At 36.5% G+C, this 27,441-nt stretch overlaps 1 protein-coding gene across 1 annotated transcript in view; it reads left to right on the forward strand.

Moving 5' to 3' along the window:
- Positions 1-27,441, forward strand: part of OTOG (otogelin) — a 92,676-nt gene that overhangs the window by 21,507 nt on the left and 43,728 nt on the right. The window contains exons 15-27 of the mRNA XM_038139624.1: positions 1,356-1,488; positions 2,468-2,645; positions 4,420-4,544; positions 5,441-5,653; positions 7,224-7,389; positions 7,894-7,968; positions 10,622-10,665; positions 11,146-11,299; positions 20,150-20,257; positions 24,414-24,552; positions 24,804-24,938; positions 26,022-26,168; positions 26,774-26,893. Of these exons, the coding sequence (XP_037995552.1) occupies positions 1,356-1,488; positions 2,468-2,645; positions 4,420-4,544; positions 5,441-5,653; positions 7,224-7,389; positions 7,894-7,968; positions 10,622-10,665; positions 11,146-11,299; positions 20,150-20,257; positions 24,414-24,552; positions 24,804-24,938; positions 26,022-26,168; positions 26,774-26,893 (1,737 nt within the window). The remainder of the gene's footprint in view (positions 1-1,355; positions 1,489-2,467; positions 2,646-4,419; positions 4,545-5,440; positions 5,654-7,223; positions 7,390-7,893; positions 7,969-10,621; positions 10,666-11,145; positions 11,300-20,149; positions 20,258-24,413; positions 24,553-24,803; positions 24,939-26,021; positions 26,169-26,773; positions 26,894-27,441) is intronic.

The raw sequence follows: 27,441 nt of genomic DNA on the forward strand, positions 1-27,441 counted from the left end.
AGTGAAGGAGGCAGAACAGAACAGGAGTTGGGTGCTTCCCCCTTTCACCTGCAGACAGCAGGGAATGGACAGTTTCTTAACTTTATCCAGCCACACTAAGCCAGTGGAAGTAAGTTGGTGTCTCAAGCTATGGTAAGGAGATTTGAGTGTCAGAAACCCAATTTCCTTCTAGAGCAATGAGAGAGTAAAATGTGGACTGGGATTCTTAGGTCTTCTAGCATGTAGCAAGGTCAATGCTGACATGGGGACTCTTGATGCACCTCTGCACCTGATTCTCTTTGATAGAGTATTTTCTTTTTAAAAAACTAAATAGTGATCAAATTCATCCTGTTGAGAAAAGTCTGTTAATCTGCTGTAATTAATGTATGTGCTTTAACAAGCATTCTTGACATACTGACATTGGAAGCTGAAGAACTTGTAGTTACTCTGGAAAGTGGAAGACCTGTCCTGAAAATTTTGATTGTAACTGAATTCTGTTAATCACCTCTCAGGCTCATTTCCACATTACTTGAGAGATGTATTTGTTGTAGAATTTCAGTTAATTAGTTGCTTTTGGTACTGTTGAAAATTAAGTTTCACTGAAGAGTGTGGGTGTAAAAAATAGTAAATAGGACTGGTCTAGAATTTTTTTTTCTTAAGAATGTTTCATCCAGACTGCAGTGCAGTATTCCTACTCATGTGTTTTTCTATGTGACATTTTGACTTTGAGTAGTGAAATGCAAATAAGAATAAGTAGTGGTAGCAGCAATAAGCAAGCTGAGTCAGTTGGATGTTGTATCTGCTGGCATGATGCTGCCTTTTATATCAGTATTTATCCACAGAGGTTATGAACATGCTCTACTCTACAACTCTCCTCAGAAATAATGAACCTAAGTGTGTTTTAAATGAGGATAAGGATTCACAAGATGTTTCTGTCTTTCATTAATGTTTGCATTTAAAAAAAATTATATTTTTACGTATCCTTTAGAAGAACCTGGATGTATCAGAACACATTAAAGTACAAATCTGGAGCTTGCTGCAGTGTTCTGTAGATAGTGCAGCATTGTTAGTGAGCCTCAACTCAGCCTCAGTGCATCTTTAATCAGGGTGCCTCATAAATTTTGTCTGTCTTGGTACTGAGCTATGTAAGAATTTTTTTAATTTCTTTCCAAATCACACTTCTGCACTGTACTGGCGCAGCATGTTAGTGTTATTATTAAACACAAATGGGAAATCATTCAGGATACTGATTTTTCTTATTAACTGTAAGGCCGCACATTTCTTAAGTGCACTGTGCTAAAGAAGCAGGGTGTATCTTAAAATTTTCAGTCCCCATGAAGTATAACTTTTCTTCTTTGCTTTGCTCTCACTTGCAGAACCAGGATGGGTCATGTATCCAATCTGTCAGCCTTGTTCTTAAGCAGGACCCCAAGAGGCAAGTGACCCTGACTCACTCAGGCGATGTTTTGATCTATGACCAGTACAAAATTAACCTGCCTTATGCAGATGGTAAGGAGCAATACATAACCATATAACTCTTAGCAAATACTAGAGCAGTATTTCAATGGCATTTGTGCATGTTGTGGTACTGTCAGTATTGCCAACATACTGAAATTAAAAGGCATATTTTGGTGTCAATATTGTTATTTCTTAGGAAATGCTTCACAAGTTAACTTCTGATGTACTTTTTACACTAATGGTAGGAATTGTGCAGTAGCTGCGTTAGGCTAGTTGTCTTTTACATAAAGATTTTGTTTATTTTAACAAGTCCAAATGTTATCCCTCACATTTGCAAGGTTTTTTAGTTCTTGCCTGAGGGGAAATTCTTTCCTCTGATTCTTGAATTGAATAATTTCTTCTCCAGTTTTTGTAAGCAACTCATGTAAATTTAAGCAGAAAGGACCCTACTGCCCCTTACAGATGAGATGCAGATTTTCAGACAAAAAATTTATTTTTCTTCTCTTGGCTTTGAGTTTTTAAATCTCTGTCGTGAAGATGTCTAGCATTCTGCATAGGTATATATGACTGTGAGATTTAGTGTTACCTTTAGTGAGAGTTTCATATGCAAATCATCAACATATTTGGTGTCTGCAAGGCCTTGGCTCTTTGGGAATTTCACAAAAACGGTTTTAACACAGGAATCATGTTCCTGGTTTTAGGATCAATTTGTCTACAAAAATGTTCTGCAATGTTTATATCTTTACATTGATTTCATTTAGTTTACCCTTGTGGATATTTCAGTGAACTCTCAATGCATTTTAAACCAGTGTGGCGAGTCTCACAAGTTTCTTGATTTGTTCCTAATATTTCAATCAGTACAACCTTTCATGAAAAATCAAAGTTTAGAGGAAAAAAGGGCCTTAATAGGAAAACAACTTAAAAGTGATATAAACAATCACCAGTGAAATGACAAGAAACAAAATGTACAAAATGTAAATTTGAAGCAGGTTTCCTTTGCCTTTCAACAATCTCTGTTTTTACTCCCCAGAGTTATTTGAAGTACGGAAGCTGTCCTCTGTATTTCTGCAAGTGAAGACACAGATTGGATTACAGATCCTCTATGACAGAGAAGGACTGAGGCTTTACCTTCAAGTGGATGAACGGTGGAAGGATGACACTGTGGGCCTTTGTGGAACCTTCAATGGAAACACAGAGGATGATTTTCTGTATGCAGAGCTGCGAAATATCTCTGCCAGTACACGAATATCTGTAGTTAGAATGGTGGATCAAGCGTGCACTGAAGCTGAAAGGATAGATACCAAGAATAATTTATTTTGAAGTTTTTCATTAGTGAGATAGATAGTAGGGTTCAGTTTGCTAACAGAAAATCTGTAGCTTCAGCTAGAGGATATCAAGCCTGGTTTTGCTAAAAACATTTTAATTTAAAATTCTGGTGAAATACATGTGATGTACAAAGGCTATTTTACAAAAAAAAAATCTTGTCCAAAATACAGATTGGCCTATATACAGAACTTTCTGCCTCTCTGCAAGACTCTATCTCTTTCCAGCTCCTGTTTTCTCCTGCGAGCCCTAATCTGCTGTCTCTGACAGAGCCTCCATTGTTCAGTGCCTGCAGACCAGCAACAGGAACTGGCTGCTGCCTGAGCTTCCCTTCCTTGTGCTGCAGGGAGAAGTGCTCAGAGCTGCCCAAGCACCACAGCCAAAGCTGCTGTTTGCCCAGTTTCTTTGCAGCACATGTCTCACAGACACTAAAGAACAAATTGGCTTCCAGTTTGAGTATTAGAGTAGCCTAATGGAGCTGGGAGAAGACAAATTTAGGACACAGCAGGGCAAAAAAAGGAAATAATAGAAGAATTTTATGCTCTCAGAACAGCTGGAATTTTTCTAACTCAAAACTAATAGGAGAATGGAAGAGTTTTCAGTTGTGGTTCCCATTTAAAAAGACAGATATACAAATATACCAGTGGTATTTTGAACAGTTTGTGTTACAGATGAAAAAGCATTATCAGATTATTATTTATAATGAGACTAAGAAATACATAGGCAGCATCTCAATGAAGAGATATTATTTGTGTAAAGCTACTTAAAATACTTCTGTTTGACATGCAGTTTTGTAGTCTTATTTTTGACTACAGTCTTTGGATTGCTCTCATGCAAATTAGAAGCTGTACAATAGTTGATATTTGTAAAATCAGCTCTTATACCTGGGGTCTTACAAATTGTGCTCAGACACAACACAAACTTTGGTACTGAGGTATCTTGATACAAACACAAACAACCTGATCCAGAGCAGTTTTGGGAGACTTGCCATAGGCAGTGGAGTCTTTTGCAATACCTTCACTCCCAGCTGCTGTAGCAATGGCAGTACTCCTGATTGTGTGCCTAATTCCATCTTTTCCCTCAAGTATAATGCTCCATATTAAATGCACAGTTCTGATCATTCTCTCTGTGCAACATTACTGTGCCTTGGTTATTTTGAACCAAGTCTTTATTGTTCAGCTTCTATTACATAGGCCTCAGAGGTATCAGTTCAATTGCTTTTGCAGTTATATTTCTGGAGGCTTGGGTTTCTTTTCTCTTTCCTACAAGGAATAAAGGGCCTGGGAAGTCAGCAACAGACAGGAAAGTATAGGTAGAGGAGAGATTAAAAATGGATTGGATATCACTAAGGAACCAAAGGGAAAAATAAGGGAGTTCAAACTATCAGGACAGTGATGCTCCCTGCTTTCTTATAAAAATGGAATTTGGTCTGTTTTGATCTTTTCTTCCTTAAAAAGTCTCTAGAGGATATCTTTTTTTTTTTTTTCTTGGGCCTCTGCTTGCTAAAAAAGGAGTCCTGAAATTTATGATTACAGCTTTATAGGCAAGTGAACAAGAATATGAAATAGTGAAAGAGGGGTTTGAATCAGAGGGTGTAAGAACTGAGATAGTTCTGAAAATTCACTATACCTTTTCTGACTGACTTCTGTTTTATAAAAGATCTCCAGTTGGAGTAACAGAAAGCACTCCAGAGCTGTTTGGAAACACGTGGAAGACTTCATCGGCGTGTGTTCTTGCACATGACAGCTCTCAGGTGGATCCGTGTGATGTTCATCTGCAGGCAGGTGGGCAGCGAGGGCAGATTCTTACTGACAAATGCATTTCTACTTAGTACATCTGTGCCCATTTTCCTGGTTGGATCAGGTATAGTAATAACCAGTTCCACCCATTAAAGAAATTAGTACCACCTAGGGGTAGTATAGAGGCAGCTGAGTTCAATCCCTTTAAAAAAAAAATCACATTGTGTATTGTTTGAGGATTTTGTAATACTTGCAGAAGTGTTTGGAATACATCATTTTTATTTCTGGTTTGCACTTACATTGTGTTAAGTTAGACATGCATTAAAGTTTGCTAGAATGTCTTGTATTGGTGATGCTGCTGGTTAAAATGGAGACCCAAAACTACTGCAGTATTCATTTTGAGAATGTTGAAAAAAACAAAATACTTGATTTAGTTGTCTGCTATGGAAGTGAGTGAGAAGGAGAAGGATGCTTACCACTGCCAGCCTATAGATTTAGCTGAAAGGGAATATCCAGCTGGGATAACATGCGGGTGGCTGATGCTGTGAGGAGCACAGATGGTCACTAAGTCATCAGTTATATCCATTTCACAATTTCTACCACTTTTTGTATTGACACTCTACACTTGTGAAGACACAGAGGTAGGATATTAAGGTTTTCCCTGTAATTTCAGCAGTGCTGGGGAATTGTCATGTCTCTTGCTACATCACTTGTCTTTTGAGTATTTACACAATGTGCAGTGCTAAAAAGCTGCATTCTTGGTAACAGATTGGGACATGAATGTTAGTCCTTCTGTGCAGCTGTATAGGTAGCAAAGATAATAAGATATCTGTGGCAGTAGTATATAACCATGACTGGTTGCATTGTGTAGAAGACACTTTTTGTTCCAAGTCTTTTTAAACTCCCTCACTGAAACAGTTTTTAATCTGTTATTTGTGTAGCCTCTTATGCAGCGGAAGCTTGTAGCATCCTTACGAAAGATCTTTTTGCTCCATGCTACCCCTATTTGAGTCCTGTTCCCTATTTTGAGCAGTGCAGAAGAGACACTTGCAAATGTGGACAGACTTGTTTTTGCTCTGCTCTGGCCCATTACGCTCATCACTGCCGAAGGTTTGGAGTTGTAATAGATTTCAGAGGAGCTGTCCCAGATTGTGGTGAGTTTCCTGTCACTTCTAGACTTAAATAATTACTGCCTGAGGACTTTGTAGACAATCAGCAAATAAAATTAAATCAATACAATCTTTTAAATGAGAGAAACACTAGAATTAGTCTAACCTTTTGCACAGAGGACAAGGTTCTTTATTTAAAAATAACTTTCTGTCAAGACAGAATTTGTACCAGTGCTTTTGGAGGATTCTTCCTTTATAATTTACTTTCTGTAGTTCTTTGACTCAGGAAACATTATAAATATTTAAGTAATTGGAGGGCTTAAAATGTATACAGAATTCAAAATATGTCAGTTGTTATTATATGGCATTGCATATCTCATACCATATAGATATTATTCATGAACTCCATAAATAGATTTCTCTTTCTTGTAGACGGTAGGTTTATCTAATTCTTTAAATGAACAAGATGAAGAATTAAGTATTAAGCAGTTTTAGTTGATTTATTGTCTACTTCTGCTGTCTGACAATCTCTTGGCTTATTCTCTTACTGTCAGTGACACTGAAATACACAAAGTGCTGAAGCAAGTGTTGAAACTTGATATTGATTATAGAATGTATGTATCTTTATAGATAAAGGTGACATGTGTTAACTACTCCATAAATCCTCACAAGCAAAGGATAATATTAAATTCTTTAGTTTATATTAAATTTTAGTGATGAAAAAGGTATTGATAGAGCATGTTGGGCCCTCACATACATTTTTTAAAAAAGTATAGAATTGGAAACCCTATCAAACAACCTGAAACCGACACCCCTGATGTAGGTCTGGCTCTATTAACAAGTCTGAGAATCTTTTCTAAGGAGCATTCAAGAACTTAACATTTATCAGTTGTCATCACATCATGTAATTATCTGTGTTTCAATGCATGATAAAGAGGATTAAGTTAGTCCAGCTTAACCATCTCAAGCTGGAATATCTGTGTGCATATCTGACAAGACTGCTTTGTTTGCAATTATTAGGGCATGAATGGCTGGGTCCACTTATGATTGAATGAGTCACTCAAGCCATTTGATTTTATTTTACTTTTCTGGAAACAAGTATAGTTTTCATACAGTATATTTAAAAAGTCATGCTTGTAGCATTTAAAATATGTTCATTTGTTAGTATTTCAAGAGCTTCAGTGGTTTTTTCTTAGTAGAGCTTTGTAAGAGGCAGATATGTAGATATATAAATATAAAACAAAATTTAATATGGTGTTGTGCAACATCTGCAAAGTACACATTTTATTTAACGCTTTTAAGATGTTCTTTTAAGGTGCTGTGTGTTTCCAAAAGCCCATGCACAAATGCCAAGTGTTTTCAGAGTTAGAGGACAAAAAGGCTTCAGCTGTTGAGCTTCCACAGTGTAAATCTGGATTAACTGCACAGACTCATTGCACTTGTTATTACTGTGGATTTACACCTGTGTAGTTTACACAGCATAGTGCCAAAATAGCAATTTTAGTGGAATTTAATGTGATTGGGAACAAAAGAATGGAGATGTTTATCAGAAAACTGTTGGGAGGTCCTTGAGTCTCCTGCGCAGTAATTTGAGAGATTTGTTTCATTTGGACAGCTCTTTCATGTGAAGACACAAAGGAGTACAGTACTTGTGTATCTACCTGTGGCAGAACCTGCCAAGCACTGTCTGTGCCAGAGACATGCAGCAGTGATTGCGTTGAAGGCTGTGCTTGTCCCTCTGGAATGTATTTGGATACCAGGACTGAGCGATGCGTGCAGAGGTGGGTAAAGTTGCAGTTCTGAGAGCCATGCTCGCTGTGTGGTTTCAGACCACCACGTTTGCAAGTCAGAGTGGAAAACTAATTAACTTACACCCTTGTGGATGATACCTATCTGTAAACTTGACAGGGTCTCTTAGAACTATACAGAATTGATGTCTGTGTTGACCAGAAATAGCTTTTCTATAACATGGCCACTCATCCAACATCATCAGCACTAGTTGTTACTTTCTGTCTGGTTTTTGGCACATAAGAGATACAAAACATAAGCCTCCATTTTCCTACTGATTTGGTTTGAAATGTGCTTGAGTTATACAGCAGTATTGAGATCAGTTGCTTGCATTAAAAAAAAAACAACTGAACAACCACAAAACCACTGGCTAACCAAAAAAACCAAAACACACCAAACACAACACAGCAACTAAAATTTGAACAGCAATTTAATGGGAATTTTACCTTGTTTTTTCAGTTTGGGTTAATCAGTTACATGTTTTTCCTCTATTCCAGAAATGAATGCCCATGTTATTTTCAAGGAATTGACTATCCCCCGGGAGAAAATGTCATGACATCTTTAGGCAAATGGTGAGATATAAAATTATGTTTTCACATAACTAAATTGTGTCATATTTTTAAGAGCTCTACCAAAATATTTTGGCCAGTATTTTGGGTTTTCTTTTGTTGTTTTAGTTATTTTTAAATTAAATCTACAGAATAAACCTGCATCAGTTTTCTGTGTTTGACAAAAGTCCCTTAGAACTTAGGCTTTTCAGGCTGCTGTGCTTTGTAATGCAATATATTGAAGTGCAAAACAGAAAAGCCACAATAATTTCTTATATCCATACTAATGGGGAGAGCTCCAGAATAGCACAATTTCCTGACTGTCCATAGATCGTCATTGTTATTCTTTACCAGATTCTAAATCCATTTATAAAGAGTTCAGAATCTGTCTTCCACTAGTATAGAATCATTGTAAAAGAGCAATGTGGCTTTTATCAACTAACAAACAACACAAAAAATGGCCAGCTGCAGCCAATGGTAAATAAGCATCTCTGTTATTGTTCCTTACATTTAGCATTTGTTCTTGTCCTCTTCCTCTTCCCTTTGCATCATTGCAGTCCTGACATTAAGGAAGAGAGTTTTTTAGGTGGTCCTGTCTCCTGCCAGGTGCATCCTTTTCAACAGTTATTTCTGTCTGGAGAAGGTTAAGTAATGTGGACAATAAGCTCTGTAAATAACAAGCTTTCAGAAATAATATCTGAGCTCTGACTGCCTGTATCAGTTGTTACAGCACTTAATTAAAAGCAGAGCAGACCAAATTGTCTGTGATATATCAGTGTAGTACTTTAGTTTGTAACAAAGGCCACATTAGAGATTGGGGTTGTCAGACTCCTGTTGCAATGGGGTCACTTAGTAAGCACCCAAACTTCTTCTCACTCTTGTCAGCAGTCCATAAATACTGACTATTATAAATTGTTATCTTACTCATCAAGTTAGCTTATTTCTTTACCTTAGGGCAGATTCTCTGGAGTGTGCCAGGCAGCCCATCATGCATATGAGGTCCTGCTAAGGCTGGGTGCACTGTTGCCTGCCCTCCCAAGGTGTTTTTGTTTACAAAATGTGCCAAACAGCCCTGGCAGTCAGGCGAAGGGGCTTCTCCTGGTGAATCTTCAATACTCTTCCTCAGAGGTCTAATTTAGCTAATTTTGCTGACTCATGTGATGGTTGAATGGTTGAATGCAGATCATGTGATGGTCCACAAATGTAGCTTTTTTTAAAATTGCTGTAGACAAAAATCCTCTTTATGTTAATTTCAGTGGAATTGCTTTGTGTCTGGCAGCTTGTTTCTTAATAAAATTAAAATCTACTAGTTTACAACTACTAGAATTTCAGCTAGAATTAGAGATCTGTGTCTCCCATCTGGTCACAATTTTTACTTGAGGTGTTTTTTTTTAATAAGGCTGTATACAGATCTGTTGAGAGGAAAGGCTTTCAAATGCGGAGGTACAGACTGTTAACTCCTGTGAATTGCCTTGTGCTAAGTAATACCTTAGGAATCGTGTAGAAATACATGTGTGGATGAACTTGAAAAAAATGCTATGTGATAAAGTCTTTTTTTTTAATCTGTCACTTTCTATTAGAAACAATTATGATCTTTATTATATTCTCCCCATCCTTTTTTCCTCTCACTTGCTTCCTATTTGGAACTTCCCCACTTTCAAACTGGAATTTCTTCTCTATGGAATAGCTTTTCTGCTCTGTTGTTTTCAGCAAGTTCTTTAAAATATTTTCATCGATGTTATATCAGCCTTTGAGTTGCCTCCCTCTCAGTTCCCCTTGGTACTTTTCCTCTTGCCTGAGTGATACTGTGCAGTCCATGAATGCTTTTCCTGCAGGGCTTTGGGGTCCATACACAACTCCAAATGTGTTCATAGGGAGGATGTAGCACGTACAGATTCTGAATCTGCTGACCAGCCATAGGAGTCCTGGGGATGTTTTAGCCACTGCAAAAAAATGGGAAAATAGTGCTGGATTTCATGGCCTCAGGTTCTTTAGTTATGACCATGACCTGAAGTTCAGCCAGTGTTGCTACAGTTTTCCCTGACAATGAGCTGCAATAGGAGCTGCTACCATTTTAGAAAAATACTGGGCTAATGTGGCTCAAATTAGAAAGGAGCAGGAAGTGCTTCCCTGTGTGCACTATCCTGTTAGGTTGAGTTTTATGCAGCTTTCCACTGTTTCATGCAGGGGAAATGTGTTTTGGGGAGCAATATGGGGGCATGTTCGTGTACGTATTATTTTGTCATCCCGTGCATCCTAACTTCTAATAACCTTTTGTATAAAGCAAAAGTTTGGAGTTTAACTAATGTTCTTCATGAGTTAAGGCAATGCACTCTTTATCCACAGTTAGAATATTGAGTGCAAACATTTATAAAATTATTTTCTATTGACTTATTCTGCATTACTAAATAGAATATATTAATTATACTAAATAATACTAATAATTCTAATTATTAGTATTATTACTAATTAGTATTATTAGTAATTAGTATTACTAATATATAATACTAATATAGTAATTAGTATTACTAATTAGTATTATTAATAATTAGTATTATTACTAATAATACTAATAATTCTATACTAATAGAATATATTCTGCATTACTAAATAGAATATATTAATATATTTTAGATTTTCCTGGTTCTCAGTACATCTTTGTGTATTTCTATTGCAGCCATTGCAGAGATGGAGTAATGAACTGTGATAACAACATAATAGGTGAGTGAAGAGAGAGAGAAAAGATACTTCAAGGCCAATTAATAAATTTCCTCCAGTCTTGGTGGAATCCCTTATCTGAACTAGAAGATAATTTGTACACATTGCAGTAACTTCTGGGAGGGGATCCATAATTATCTCTTTGTGTGTTTGAAAGTAATGCTCCTGCTTTGTACCAGCCTTACTGTTCAAAATACTGTTAAATCTGAAAAAAAAAATTCCCCACTACTTTAAAATACTATTTTTTTTTGCTTGCAGATAAACTTAGCTGCATGATAAACAGCAAACCTTCAGTAGGGCAAACAAAGGTTAGCTTTGCCCTAAATAGGATGAGAAGAGGCAACTGAATGTTACTGGTGTTACTGGTGTGTTACTAGCATTGCTGGATGTTATAATCTCTGTGTTACAAATCCTTTCTGCACACATTTACAGAATAAAAAATTTCAGGTGTGAGGACTAAAGCATTTGTCAATTTTCCCCCAGCACACAGCTGCCCAGTTGGACAGATTTATATTAACTGCAGTAATCCACAAGTGGATCCTGAGCTCAGCAGAGAGAGGACTTGTGAGAATCAGCTGCTAAACCTCACTTTCTCAGCACACCTTCCTTGTGTGTCAGGCTGTGTCTGCCCACCAGGGTGAGTACAGACAGATTTGAATCTTCTGGTGCACAAACATAATTGAGTAATTAATTCTACTTGGACAATTTGAGATCTTAAAGGCTGATCTTGTCAAATCAAACTTGTCAAGGCTTATCCCACAATACTGGCTGTTAAATTCATAATAAATGCTAAACCAAGAGACAAGTGAAGATAAATACGTCATAATAATATGATCAAAAAAACCAAGAATAGAGAAATGGCATTGAAATATTCAATCTGTGTTGTTACGATGGAATTGTGTTTATCTAGATTTTTTCCAAATATCTAATGTCTTATTTCAGTATTTGGCTGAGGGAGATAAGTTTATCTATTCATAGGAATACTTTTTAGTATTTTTTCCCTCAAAGGATCTCTTAAGTCTTGGGATTTGTGCTGATAATGTACAGATGAGCTGTTGTGGAATCAAGCACTGTATTGTTGAGAGAATTTGGATTATAAAAATAACAATGATGTGTTAAGTTATGCTAGTCTTGATGGAATTTAATTTCTTAAGCACATAGCCTTAGAAGGTTTTTGGTGTTTTAACTCTGAAATCATTTCAACTGTTGCAATAGCTCAGCTGAAGTCTGTGCACTCATACTGAGTGATGTGTAGATATTTCTATCTCATGATAAAATATTACTACTCAGGATTTTGGGATTTTACTTTAATACTCAGAAACATGAAATGTGAAATGGTTGATATGGAATGGAACCTGTAATTAGTGGAACTCACAGTTTGGTACCAAATTGAAAAGTGCTAAGGTAGACTTTGAAATTAACTGGAGGCAGATATTTTCAGAATTGCAAAAATTCTCCCTCTTGGACCAGGCTGGCATACTTCAAGGCTACCTTCAGCAGCGCTTACTGGCTGGCAGCTCAGATCACATTAACTTCTTATTCTCTGCTACTCTGCTGTGCATAACCTCTGAGCTTCTGATATCTACTGCTTCCTAGTGGAATTTAGGTCTAGAATGTAAGCTATTCTTTTTTTTTTTTAGTGTTGGAAGACTCAGTTTCAAGTGTTGGTGATCCCAAAACTCTGATAGTACAGTTTTATGGTTGTAAGAGGCAAAGTGTTATGATTTCCTAGGGACAAAAATACAAAACTAAGATGATTTGTCTTGATTGTAACTTTGGCAAACTGTATTCTTTTCTACAGTATATTGCCTGTAGACATACTAGTGCAAAATTATTTGCTTTGGTTTTGGTTTTTTTTTGTTTGGTTGGTTTTTGGGGGTTTTTTGTTTGATTTTTTTTTTTTTTTTTTGAGGAGGTGCCAAGGGATAGACTTTTTTGTGTTTCAGGATTCAGCACTCTCAGTGCTGCTTAAGGCAGAACTAGGAAACAGTGTTACAAGCCTAAGGTTTGAATTAGGAATGTCAGTCTACATTGATGAAGTAGAAATTTAAGTCACTTACAAACTTGTGAAAACTGGTATCTTTTAAATATTCAGCTCTAGTGGTCCTATATTCCTTATGTATTTGTTTTTATTTGAGGTTGTTTTAGGAAACATTAAGATGATACTAAAGTTGTTTGTTTTTCTGGTGTGATTTTGGAAACGTGGGAGACTTATGCAGTGTATTAACTATGCAGGTTTTTTATTTAGATAATAAATCTTAATTGTTTAGGAATTTTAGTAAGAGATACATTTGACAGAAGCTGGATAGAAGTTGGTTGTGAAGAACCCCTGTGTTTTAAGTCAATCACTGAATTCACACTACAATGATTCATGCTGCAGATTGAGCAACTTAGAGTCAAGGCCAGTACAGTACAGTAATGAAAAATTTTTCATTAAATTTTGGAAGAGAAAAATGGGTAAAATACCATCACCTTTGTACGGTACCTCATCCTGTATTCATGTCCTTTCAAGCAGTGCAGGATTCAAAAGCACTGTGAATTTATGCAACTTAGAAATCCCTTTTCTAGGCTATCAGTTCTTAGTGTTGAAATAGAAAACTGAGGTGACATTGTCCACTTTAAAAGGGTAAAACAGCCATGGAATTTCTTTGATCTTAACATTAGTCCTTTACCTGAAATAATAAGTTTCATTCCTTTATTCCTGCTTTTGTTCCTGTTTGAGATCTTGCATCAGTTAATCTTGATTCGTTACATGTAAGCTAAGCTGGTTTAAGCAGCAATGAAATCAGTTTAATGTGTTTGATTAGATGATTTAGGTAAAATTATTTTAAAAGTGAGTGAAGTAAGTGAATATGTCACAACTAAGAAATCTGTTTGTAGGAATGCTGGAAGCTACAATTTTTGAGGCAGAAGGACCTTCCTGATCTGCTTAGTGGGGTGATTATTCCACAGTGATACCCTGAAAGGTACTTAACAAAAGGAACCTCTTTTCACTGAAGAGATGTTAAGATTTCAAGGGGGCAATATTTTTGTTTTGCAGTGCATTTTTCTAGTATCTGAAAGCTGAAATATTCGTTCAAATACTTCACTACTTCTAGCATTCCTTCTTTTTTTGTGCTTGCAGTGCAGCTGTGCTTCATTCTTTTTCCTCTACAGCAAGTAAATCAGATGCAAGTAACCATACTTAAGTAAATATCTAAATTTACAGGAGATCATTCTATGGGTTACAGTTTTTATGGTACAAAAATTGATGATATACTTACTGTCTATTTTAGAAGCTGTTGAAATCAAACATTAATTTTTCTGGAACTGACTTTCTAATATTGATTCACCCTACTTTGCCTGACATATTAAGTAATTTTTAAGATTTTATTTATGTTTTTTCTTACTGGTTTTCATCTGTCACCATTTAAAGGGAAATTTCTATATTTCTATGTTGCATTTCAAAAAGATAAGTAATACTTTTAGTGCATATTTTTTCAAGTACAATATTTGAATTACATTTTCTGCTTCTGGATTTCCATGAATCAAATTATTTTTTCTCCTTAACTATATACCAAATGTGCATGATTTGACAAGGAGACAGAATCGTTAATCAGACTGAAGAAGAAACAAGGAGAAAAGACTGTAAAGGAAAAGGAAGGGACTAAACAGTAGTACCTTCTTACATATCTGGATGCTGGGTGACATGTTTTCTCCAAATAGACATATGCTGGTTTGTGCCTGTCCTCTTCCATTGGTTTTCCATGGTCTCCAGCCAGACCAGTAATCATCTCCAAATCAGCTTCTGTTCATTGCTGCTAACAGCCTGCTCTTAGTGTTGCTGGCAAGAAAAGCAGTCACTTTCCTGAAGGAATTACTTGTGTTTTCCCGCTTCCCTCTTTGACAGGATTTTACCCTTTGACTGCAGCATGAGTTGGATTAAACAGATCTGTGTTTTGTGGAGTGTGCAGCATAAAACTTGTGCTGTATTTTCAATATATATACAGTTTTGTGGGGGTATTATAGTGGTTGGAGTTAAGTAGCCTAGGGGTGTTTTCTAACCTAAGTGGTTTAATGATTCTAACAAGAGCCCTGTCAGATTTTTGAATACAGGTAGACTGACTCAGATTGTTTAATAACATACATTGGTATTTATTTTGGATCATGTTATCCATTCCAATTTCCATTAGCTGAAATATATAGCAATTTCCATGTCTATTTTGTTATCATTCCATCTTGCTGGAAAAACCAAGGCCCACCAGCCTCTAAATATGAATAATAAATACAAATTCTTAAAATTATGTTAATAGCTTGAAATACATATTGTCCCAAATGCAATTAGTAATGTTTTTTCTTCTGTTACATCTGTCTATTAGATCTTCATAATTTTTTCCTTTTATTTTTTCCCCTCTATATAGCTATGTTAAACCAACCACTATGCAATTAACCTAGATCAAGCAGTCGCTGCTAACTTTGCAGTATTTTGAAATGTCATTTTCAAAATTTCCATGACTAACTTCTTTTAAAACTCTAAATCATAGCCAGGCTTCTCTTCCTAATCATGCTTATAAAACTGGCTGTAATTTTCTCCTTGTTTCAGTGACTTTTTTTTGTCCCTCTCAATGTTAGTACTGCAAGGGAATAAAAAGTTAATTCTCAGCTGGCTGCTAGCAGTGGTTATCTGTACATCCAGGTCACTTAATTTCTCACTGTTCAGCAACATCCAGTACCCAACTCAATATTTTATTGAGTGTCAACAGACTGATCTTAAAAAGAAAGCAACACCACCTTAGAATAACTAAGAACATAGTATGCTCCATAATTCCAAGTATGTGTATTTATTTTTATGGCCTGTGAGTGTTTGAATCTCAAGAACACAAGGCAACTGTATTGAAGCTTTCCTTTTTCCTTGCACCAAATGTTTAATTGTTTACAACTATGTGGGCCACCTCTTTTAGCAAAATGCCTGGCAAATTTTTTCTTATGCACATTTAGGAAAAACAAAAACAGTCCATTCTCCTACCCCCACACTCTGGAGATAAGTTATTATTTATGACACAGAAGAATATCTCTTGTGCGAAAAACTTGACTTTACTGAATTTGAGGAAATTTAACATAATTGGAATTTTTATGGCTTTCCCTTTTTTCATCACTTATTGCTCCCAGAAAATGAAGAGTTACTAAATTCAAAGCTGTAATATCCTGTAATTGTAATGAAATTTTGTAACTAAGGAATAGCATACCAAACTTTCTCAATTGTCACTGTATTTTTGTGATATGTATCAAGTGACACATAACAAGCTGAAACACATTCTTGTGAGGTTTTATTAAGAAAAGAAAACTCATAACTTTCTCATTTTCACCAAGAAAACAATTAATCTGGTCATCTTATAAGTGTGCCTATGGACAAACAACTCTATTAATGAAGAATTAAAATGGGAAGACTACAGATGAGTTTAAAATATTTTTAAAAAACGAATCTTTATTAATGTAATTAAATTGACCATGTTAGGTCTTAAAATAAGTCTCCTTGGATTAAATAAAAATCCTGTGCTTTTGGTGTGTGTTTAGTGTAATTTTTCAGAAGACCTACTGCAAGAAGACCTTCTGAAAGAAGACCTTTCAGAAGACCTCCTCAGTTTAAACTCAGTTTCCTATTAATATTAGCATGAAAATAAAAACTGTGTTCTGTCCAAACCTCACTCTTCTGAATGGCCCTGCTGCTGTTATCAGGCTAAGAATTTTGAATCTTTTGGTTTAGGCAGGGCTTTGGAGAGGTCTGTCAAGATTTAATGTTCTCCTGGCAAATAAGGATTAACCCCATGGGGATACCATCATGGCTATGCACTTTACTATTTCCTCAGGAAAATATAATTCTCTTACAAAGACTGCATCAATGTTCCTGTGTTTGGGTGTTTCAGGAACCAATGTTTATCCACACCAGATTTTATGCTGGTTTCTACTTCTGATGGCAATAGACACAGCATGCTAAAGGTGCAGGGGATCATTTCCAAAGAAAACATCTATTGCAGTGCCCTTGCAAAACTATCCAATTCTTTTCCATCCTTTTCTGCTTTGCAGACTTGCAAATTTCCTTAATATGTTTTTGAGTTCCTTATTTTCTCTTGCAATTCTTACAAACCTTCTTGGTTTCCCACTTTCTAGTTTATCCCAGCTGCAAATAAATCTCTATTTTTTTCCCCTCTGTATTTGTGTTAATTGAAAGTAAAACTTCACCAGTATCATTCAGGTTCTGGAGCACCTTTTCTTATGACCTGCTTTCTGACTTGTTTTTAAGAGAAGAAATATTGAACTCTGTCACTTAGTTCAAAGGAAGACTTCCATTATATTCAGAGTTCCTTTGTGAAATTCTGGTGCTGGTGGTAGAGCTGACTGCAGGAAAGTTTCCAATCCAGCGTGAAGCTGCAAAAGAAACTGACTATCTCAGTTAAAGCATCAAAATAATTTGTTAACATGAAGATGGAAGAGGGTATAGTGAGGATGATGAGAACCTTCCAAGGATTCCACAAAATTACTTAGTTTTTTGGTATAATAAACCAGGGCACAGAGGAAGAGGAGATTTTAAGAAGCTCCTCAAATGAAAAAGAAAACAAGCAGCCAGAATATATAAACTCTCCCTGTCTAGACAGTGAGTGAAACCTGATGAAGGCATTATGTGCTACAATAATGTTACTAATGTTGGATTTTCCTCTCAAAATTTACCTTGCTTTCTGTTTAGACAAGTCAAATGCTCCCTGCTGCTTATTTTGTTTATTTTTTGCTTCTCTTAAAGTCTGTTAAAGACCTTTTGTGGGACAATCTGTGAAACTTTCAGAGAACAAATTTCATGTTGTGGCAAAAGTACTTGTGGCTGCATAAATCAGTTGAGGGTAGGCTGTTGCAGGAGAGAGGGAAGGAGCTTGTGCAAGACACAGACTGTTGCAAACTGCTCTGCTGGAACCTAGGAGACTGCTTTTTTATTTATCATTGTTTTGGTCCAGATTTGGGATCTTTGCGGAGGTAAAGAAGTGTTTGAGTCACAGGTGACATTACTTCTAATGGTACCTTTACCAAGATTATTTACATATTTCAGCTCTAGATAATAATGAGATGATAAAGAAAGTAAATATTCAGCAGGGTGAAGTGGGATAGTCATCCTTGTGTCTTTGCAGTTCATTGTAGGCTGGACAGAAAGTATAAGCATCAAGAAAAATGTCTGGTACTTCAAAGAGAAACTGTGCAAGGCCTCTCTGTAGGGTATTTGTGGTGAAGTCTTAGATCATTGAAATCTATCCATTTGCTTGGCTTTACAAGAGAGAAAGCTGTTATCACTTTTTTGTAAATCCAGTGTAATAACATGAGGAAAAAACTGCATTTAGTGTTACCTTGTCAGTGTGATCTCTTTGTGTCTGAATGTGCTCTGTTCAGTTCTGAGCAGCTTTAAACCAGTGGGAATTTCAGTCTCACAGTTGATTGTCTCCAAGTGACACAATGCTTGAAATAAGTATGGATTACAAAGAACACTTTACCTACTCTGGAGAGAAATTAAAGTTTTTCAGTTTAAGGGGGGAGGAGGGTTTATGGTGTTCTGTACGTTCCTGTTCATAAGCCTTACAGCAATCTAAATTTCTGTCTGATACATAGGACGCTGAAGAAAAGTCTAAGTCAAATACAAATTACAAATTCGTACCATGTAATTTGTAAAATACAAATTACCAGCTCATTAATATGAGTGAATAAGATGTCCTGTGATAATTTTAATGATGAAATGTTTCCTTTTGGATAGCGGGGAAACAAAACATTATTGTTACCCTGTTTGTCATGGATGTGCCTCACGCCTATCACAGCTTATCCATAATGCCATATCTTGCCCAAACGACAGTGCTAAACATCAGGAGCAATGGATCTGTTAGGAACACAGGAAAACCTGTGCAAAATTTGTATTGCTACAGTGAGTTACTGGGATTCCAAGCAAACTTACCTTGAAGGAAAAAAAATCAGCCCAAACGTACCATTTGAAGGGACTGTTTATTTGTCAATACAGATACATTTAAACATTAGAAACAAGGGTATTCCTAGACTGCACGGTGCCTGTAAGCAATCCTTTCACTATGGAACTGGCATGTTAGCTGCTCTGGATTCCTGTGTTGTATGGAATGGGGCAGGATCAAAACAACTTGGAGCTGCAGCAGTTGGAGCGAAGGACCCTGCTGCAGCTTGTCAAGAGTTCAAGTTTCACAGCTTTCATTGGAGAGATGGATTTGTTATCACAGCTGTTCTAACTGTTATTGGACCCTCAGGTCCCATATTGGTATTGCTTTGCTTATCCAATAGCATGACAATATTTGTAATAAAATGAAGAAATGCAACTTTCCTGGGCTCAGTGAAACTATAGCTTATTTAATAAAATAAATCAGTGCTTCTGGTGTATTTCATGACCTTTATTTGCAGAATCTGCTTGAGATCTCTCTTTATCTCTGTCTTTTTACCTAATTTCAGATTTTTTGAATATTATCAAAAAGCCACAAACATTTTACTTTAAAATTAGGACTGGTTGCTCTATTTAGTCTTTCTGGGCAAGAATTCCTCTGTTTTTCTCTATAACAGCAATCTTTTTCACTTTCATTTTTCTTTAATAGGTTTCTATGTTTATCTGCTTGTCTAGGAGTTGTATATAAGCACAAATTCATAGCATTAGTCTTGAACTGTAAACAGCTATGTGTATGGTTAGCTATGGTATAATGAAAATCTCCTTTGAAGACTGTGAGGATGCTTCTGCCACTGAAATTGAGTATATTTGTAATTGCTTGCATGAAGGTGACTGTAATTTGTTGCATAAAGGTGCAGAAATATTAATTAATTAATACAATAATTTCATGGAGCCAGGATAGCTCTTTTGGTATTGATTCAGTTATTCATAGAGCAAGAGGTTAACAACAGCTATAGAAAAACTGCAGTAAAATAAAACTCTTTTAATCAGTGAAAGGAAAAAACAGGACAAGAAATCCTCATTTAAAAATACTTAGAGTAAATATGCCACTAATTTTGGGGATAGTTAGAGTACATTCCACTAGAACAAAGGGATGTGATGGCTCCTACATCTCATGGGTTATCTATTGGCATGAGTCAAATGCAGTTTAATTGGCTGAGTTACAAGAAATTTGGTGAAATTTAGATGATTTTTAGAAATTTATAGTTTCCCTGACCTTAAAATTTGTATATTAATGAGTCAGTCTTAGAGGGTTAGTGATTAAAGAGTTAGTATGTGACGTGCTGGTAATTAATAAAGATAAAATATTCAGGTACCTATGAAAGGAAGATAGCAAATTACTCACCCACAGTTATTAACAAAATGGTGCCTTTTCAGTTTCAGAAGATTTTAAATATTATTTGCATCTCAATAACAAAACTGGTAGTAACTTTAAAGTTTAGGAAAATATTTTTGTATCTGGATACCAGCTATACTGCTGCTGGATGAGTATTTTTTGTTCTTTTTATTTGATAGTCTTGTGAAACATGGGGATATGTGCTTGGATGCAGATGAATGTCCATGCTCATGGAAAGGAAAGGAGTATTTCCCAGGTGACAAAGTAATTTCTTCCTGCCATACATGGTAAGTGGAGATCGATTTAAATGATGAGTTCATTTTAGTTGTGTATTTGTAGGTTGATTATTTTTCCTTCATGTGTTTTAATCATAAATTTCACAGCAGATTATCTACTTTGACTTCGTATTTACGTTTCTTCAAAGAGCTGTGAAAACTGGTTCAGGTGTTGTTGATTCAAAGTGCTTTATATAACAAAATAATGGCGATTTGAGATATTTTTAGTTTTTAAAAATCTTGATTTAGAACTTTTTTTATTGTTTCAAGGTCATGGCTAGTGTTCCTAAAGTACAGGTAAAATCCCTTAAATATTATACCTAAGTTACATTTTTGAAAGCTTTTTACTTATTCATTTTCACATTTAGCACCGAATCTGAGCAGTCTAGAGATCAGAATGTAGACCCGTGTCCTTAAATCTGCATCTACTACTATGTTAAATCAAGGGGAGTACTGAGCAACATCATGTACTGAGCAAAGAAACTGACAAACTGGTCTCTGATTTTGTGTGAGTGGATCACTGATGAATCAATCAGCATTCAAAGGGAGAATTCCAACAGGAAAGGGTTGATAGGATCATTTAAACGCACGCAGACACCTATTCCTTTTTTTCCTTTTGCTATCCAGTGTTGTAAATGCAGCACATACCTTGCCAGGTTTCCTTGAGCACTCTCAGTAGGATGTGTTTTACTGTCATTTTAATAAGCTCCACAGGAGTGTGAAAATGCACCCCACCTACCTGATGCTGAAACAAGCTCGTTTCATGACAATCTCTGCCTGTTTTGCTCTCTGACCAAGGCTGAATGTTGCAGGCTGGCACTAAGCAGGGTTGTTTGTCTTACCAGAGCCTCAGAAAAACCAGCTGTACTGCCAAGCACCATGATGCTGTGGTAGAGGTGTAGCCTCCAGGTTCCCAGCAGAGCAGCTCCCTCTTTTTGTGCCCTCCTTGTAGCTTACCAGGAGCATTTAACTGGTGTCCCCTGGTGAGCGGCTGCTCCTGGCCAGCACAGCTCAGGGTAGCCTAGCCCAGGGAAGGCTCGTCCCGTGGGCACCAGGCTCTGCCTTGTCTGGATGTCATGCCCCCTGCAGCCTTGTGCTGACTGCCTTCCTCTGCCTCTCGTCAGGTCCTCAGTAGCTGCTCTAGAAGAGATTTGTAGCCCTTTGGTGGACTGGTGAAGCGACTTACAAGGCATCTCCACTGGGCAGGCAGGTAAAGCGACCCGGGTTATTCACCCCCTTGTTTCCAAAGGCGTCTGCATTTGGACCTGGTGTGGGATTGCTTGCATCAGAGAGAATTAATCTATCCCAACTAACCTGTATGAGACTTCACCAAAGGCAGCAGCAATGCAGGCAGAAAGACACTGGATATTTAGCCTTCTCTTTTTTTTTTTTTTTCCCCCTGTGGCCAGGCTCATTAATTTATGCACAAACTTCATGGCTTTTGTAGTCTTCTATGTCCAGAAGCAGAGATAGATAAAGTGATAATGGCTTTTTGGTGATCAGTCGCTCACGAATAGAGGGGAGTCTGCAACAAACTCTGCTTGATATAAAGCTTATGAAATCTGAGTCTGCTGAGTGGGTATGCAGGGGCGTGTCTGATGTGTTAAGGGAAAGGTGCAAAGCATGAGAATGCTTCTGTGCAAACAAACACACTTGGGCACTCATAGAAGTCATCATATAATGGGGTTGATACATTGAATTAGTGTGTGTTGATACTAAATATCATCTTACTCATACTTGGTGTAGTATTAGCAACATAAATGTTGATGTGATTTATCTATTGAACAGTGACGTGACAAACAAAATAACTTCTGAAGATGGCAAAACTACCTGAGAACTGACAGGAACTTTCAAACCAAGCTCTGGGGTCTGATTGACCTGTGGCTCTAGGTTTCCCAAGTTTTGTTTTCAGTGCAAGTACCTGAAATATTTAGCATGTAGTGGCAACATTAGACACAAACTGTTGTAATGCTGAGGCTATCAGAGCAACGTTTTGATGTGGTACTGTGCCAGGTAAGATGGGCTTGTGCAAGTAGATGTGCTGGTCTGCTGTCATCATGCTGAGACAATTGAGCAACTCTGGGTCACTCTCTGTGGGCCGCTGAATTGGGCCTGCTGTATTCTTTAACAAATACTTATTGGAAATATGCTGTATAAAAAAACTATTTGAAGTTTAGAAGATTCTGATAGCTCAGCTTTTCCAACTAGGGCTCTCTATATCCTAATAATTAAATGTCAGTTCACTTAGTGTGAAACCTGCCTGGTGTAGAGGACTTCAGAAACATTGTGTACCTCTTAATCCCTTCCTTCTGACTATAAATGTGTTCCTGAAAAAAATAAAAGGATCTCCCTAGGCTTTACATGCTGAGAAATGTTTCTGCACAGGGCCTTAAGAGATCAGCATATGGAGAAGGATTTGAATAGGCCAAGAGTGAAACTAAAACCTAATGTCTCAGGAGAACATGAGAAGCAGTGCTCAGTCTCCCAGTCCAAACATAATTTCTTCTGTTTGCCTCTCTCTCCATCAGCTTGATGAGGTTCCTTCCCTTGGTGCTGTTCTGAGGTGACTGCAGTTAGCGACACCTGCTGCTATTTCCTTGTGCTTTGCTACAGCAAACACTTGTCAAATGTTGTATTTTTAACTTATTCTAGCCATCTGCTTAGTGTATTGATACATGTAGTGAAGCAAAATGCAAGCAGTGGACCAAATCAGTGATGGGATAAGCAGAGTCTTGTAAAACCTGGATAGTAGCTCCATGTAGGTGCAAGTTAATTACTAAGGGAACTGGAGGAAAGCTGATGCTACCAGTAGCTGGAGCTGCCTAGATTTTCTAGATATTTGCTGCCCTTCTGAAAAAAGTGGTGTACTGGCACTGTGATAGAAGTATGAAGGAAAAGTTACGCTGATAAAAATTTATGCTGAGAGAAAACTTCATACTTCCTGCTGCTTCAGTATATGAGATGTTAAATGTTAGAGATTTATCCAGTATTTCTGTAAGTCACATTAAGACTTCAGCTGTAAAATATTCAGCATTCATTTAAAGAGGAAATTAAAAATAGTTTTTTTTAAGTAAACTTAGGCATGTACCAAAATTATATCACATGCTGTATTTAGTTTAACCTATGTTACAAGGATACCTTTATAATACCTTTACAAAGATATATACCTTTATAACCTTTATAAAGATACCTATACTAAAGTTATGCCAAGGCACCAGCTTTGCTGTCTTTATCAAGGAATATTTAAGTGTCTGAGTCACTTGGGAACATAGAAATGATATTTTAATGATTGCTCGTGGATGCAGGAAATGCAATTCTATCCATTATTTATAAAACTTATATAATTTCTGAAAATGTTGTTTAGATTTCAAGAGGGTGATTCAGAAAAAGGCATAATATGCAATGCTTCCAAGCCTCCTGTTATGCAAAAAGAATCCACTTCTCTTGTGCTGCAAAGGGAATTCAGCAAGGTCTGAACAGTCATTCTGCAGATGTTGTGGTGAAAACCCTTAGATGTTTAAGGTGGCCATAGACATAACTTGAACTGTTCTAGAAGCTCCTAAACTCTTAGGGTGCTGTTTGGGGATGATGACATTTGGAAAAAGAGTAAGTCCAACAGCATTGTTCTTTTAAGGAACCTAAGCTCCAAAATAATGCTACCATAACATTTCCTTGGTCATTCTGTGAAATTCTTATTCAAGGACAGAATGCATGGAGACTCTAGTAACAGGGCATACTACTTTTTGACTCTAACATTCAGCTTGTACAGAAAAAAATGTTTGGTGAGAAGCTGGAAAAGAAGGCTCTCTCCTTGTGGCATGTTATTGGTGTGCACTAGAGAATGAATGGTATCACATTGCACTGGGTTTTTTGTTTTGTTGGTTTTCTTGGTTGTACTTCTTGGGGCTTTTGAGGTTTGTTGTGGTGTCTGTATATTCTGGAGCCTTTAAATTCTCATGGAAGAAGAAACTTAGACAGTATGAGTATGTACTTTTTTTTCCCAGAGAATTAATTGACGTGTCCTGCTTCTAGCCAACATTTCAAAATGCTTCTGTGCACGCTCCTTACACTTGCACAGCTTTTGTTGCTTTGCTTCTCAGTGCAGTAGCTGTAATCGTTTGTCTGGGCTTGCAGCTGATATTCCCATAATTGGTCGTGCATTTTTCAGCATTTGCCAGCATGGATCGTTCCAGTGCACCTTCCAGCCCTGCCCGTCGATGTGCACGGCATACGGGGACCGGCACTACCGCACCTTCGATGGGCTCACCTTCGACTTTGTTGGAACTTGTAAGGTTTACCTGGTTAAGGTGAGACTTCTGTGTAAAACCTCCCTAGAACTTGGTTTAAAACTACTTGTTAAAATCTACCAATGTGCCTGCTTCCTGATCTGTGCATTTTATTGAGTCCTACGTCCTGTGTTTTCATTTTTGGCATTGTTTAGACTTTGAATCGCACATAACATAAACATGCTCTGAGGTTTCTGCTAATTGAGCTGTGTAACAATATGTATATTTATATTAGTATATTTAAAAATTGACTTTTTTTTTTTTTCCTTCAGGGTACTTCTTCAACCAGTCTTTCTGTCATTATAGAGAATATTGACTGCTTTAGTACTGGAATCATTTGCAGAAAAAACGTTTTCATTAATGTTGGAAAATCTCTTTTAGTATTTGATGATGAAACTGGGAATCCAGTAAGTTTCAATGATCAAAAAGCAGTATATGTACTTCTCTAAGTGTTTCTTCCTTTCATAACTAAAAACTTAGTGTACCCTTTCAGTAGCAGAGGTGTAAATATCTTTACAGTGAATGCTGATCACATTCATGGATTGTTCAATGGAAATCTTAAACAAAATCTTGTCTGTATTTAACAAAAATGTTAGAGGAGATAATTGTAGCTCTTTTGTTTAGACTTAATTCCTGTTTAATATCTTAGGAGAAATACAAGTGTTTTGAAGTAAGTGGGAGTTTTGCTATTGATTCTACTAGGACTAAGAGCTTGGTCAGGTCTGGAATGTATAGGAGGAATATTTCTATGCAGTTAAAAAAATCCCAGCAAATTACAGCCCCTGTGGAGTGTATCCTCCACAGCCTGAATTTTATTTTTGTCTTGGCCAAACTGCAAACTGTATTCTGTAAACATTTATTATTTTAGTATATTAGTAATTACAGTAAAAATAGCACAATTTACATTTTATAGACTGACTATAGAAAGGAAGTTTGTGTAATTAAACAGGCATCTTAGTCCATGCTACTAATATGTTGCAGTCTGATTGTTAGTGGATTGAGAGAAAAATGATTTATGTAAATAAGGTTGTACTATAGGGACATATTTGGACAATTCCTTATCCCCAGAAGCTGTTTCATGCATCTTTTTTACCTATCCATATTAAAAAAAAGCATGTGACTGAGACAGAATTACTTATAACTAAGTGAAAATCATAATCAGGAGCCTTAAGATAACTCATCTACCTCCCAGATGAATAATTAACATTCTAATCTTCAGTCCATTACCCATCCTGCAAATTTGTTATCAAACTTTTAAAAAAAAAATCAACTTTTAAAATTGGAAAATCATAAAAATACAATACAGTTCACATTCAAAATTCCAGGCCCCTTTTGCTTAAGCATTTTTCCCCTCTGTGACCTTCTGTCTGTTCTTGGACGTGTCAGAGAACTATGTTGTTAATTTTATTTAGGTGTTTCATTTCCTGTCAAGAGAGCATTTTATGAAGATATTATTTCCATTATAAGCTCCCTTGTTTTATTTTGAACAGAGCTTGTCTAGTTACATAGATGGCCTACAAAAAATGCAGCTATGGAAAGCTGGATTTTTCACTGTCGTTCATTTTCCTGATGAACATATCACCATTCTTTGGGATCAGAGAACAACAGTTCACGTGCAGATGGGGCATCAGTGGCAGGTGGGTGAAAGTCAACACTCTTACTGCCATTTCTTTGAGGTGTTTATGTAAATCTTGTTAAATGAGACATAATTATTCAGAGAATAGACTGTTAGAAATAAATTAAGGAAGCATTTAGCTACCTTGTCAATGAAAACATTCATTCTCATTCATCTTTTTTTTAGTTTCTCTTTTCTGTATAACTTCTGTAACAACACAGACAAATATCTTAGGGGCAAACTTCTCTTTCAGTACTCATTCCTTACGTGAATGAAGCAGATGTTATTTTGCTGAGGCTTAAAAATACACATAACTGGCTAACAGCACCCTTTTCTGAACAAAAAGGTCATCTCATCTTTTAAAGGCTTGGGGATACATAACCAAAAGGGCATAATAATGACATTGCCAAAATAAAATGTCCTCCATAGCGTTGTTACTGAATTCTTACTGACTGAAAAGCTGAATTCTTTTGACTGAAATTTAGCTGAAAAAGGATCAAAATATGACAAGTTTATAATTAAACAGCTGAAGATGCAAGTTTTTAAAATGGTTATGACTGACAGTATTTCATCTTGTGAAAATACGTTTTTATAAATATGTATATATGTGTATAATTTTTTTCTCAGGGAGAATTGACTGGATTGTGTGGAAATTTTGATTTGAAGACAGTAAATGAACTGAGGACTCCAGATAATTTTGAATTAACAAACTCACAAGAGTTTGGAAACAGCTGGACAGCTGTAGAGGTACATGGCAAAAGAGAATGTGCTTACTAGGGTATTTTGCTAGTAGATTTTTTTGTTGTTATATCATAAAATTAATCTTGAATGAAATCAGAAGTTCTTTCCTGAAAGATCCAATAAGGCAGCAATACAAATGACAATATCAGTGATTCTTAAAGATGTCCTAATCTGTTAAAGAAAAGAAAAGGATCACCTTTTTTGCTGCAGAGAGTTTAGAGAGTACAGAAAAATGCTGTCACAATATTTTGAATGTTTTTGATAACATTTGAACAGTAAAGTAGTGGGACTTTTGTATGATGGAAGAATTTTGAGTTCACTTTAGAGTGTGTTGACAGTTTATCTGATTTTTTATAGCTGGGAAACATTTTACTGTGCAGCCATAGCAATGGAAAGAAAAAAAATTCTATGTGCCTCTCTGGCACCTCTGATTAGACCCATAAGTACATGTGTGCTTTTCTGCTGCTTTCAGACCAGTGGTACATTTCTTCAGATAGTGTAATTTTCCATTTCTTCTTCATTAGAATTAGCTTTTAATTCTTTATCTTAGTCCT

The sequence above is a fragment of the Motacilla alba genome, chromosome 5 (assembly GCF_015832195.1).
Source record: "Motacilla alba alba isolate MOTALB_02 chromosome 5, Motacilla_alba_V1.0_pri, whole genome shotgun sequence".
Lineage (NCBI taxonomy): Eukaryota > Metazoa > Chordata > Aves > Passeriformes > Motacillidae > Motacilla > Motacilla alba.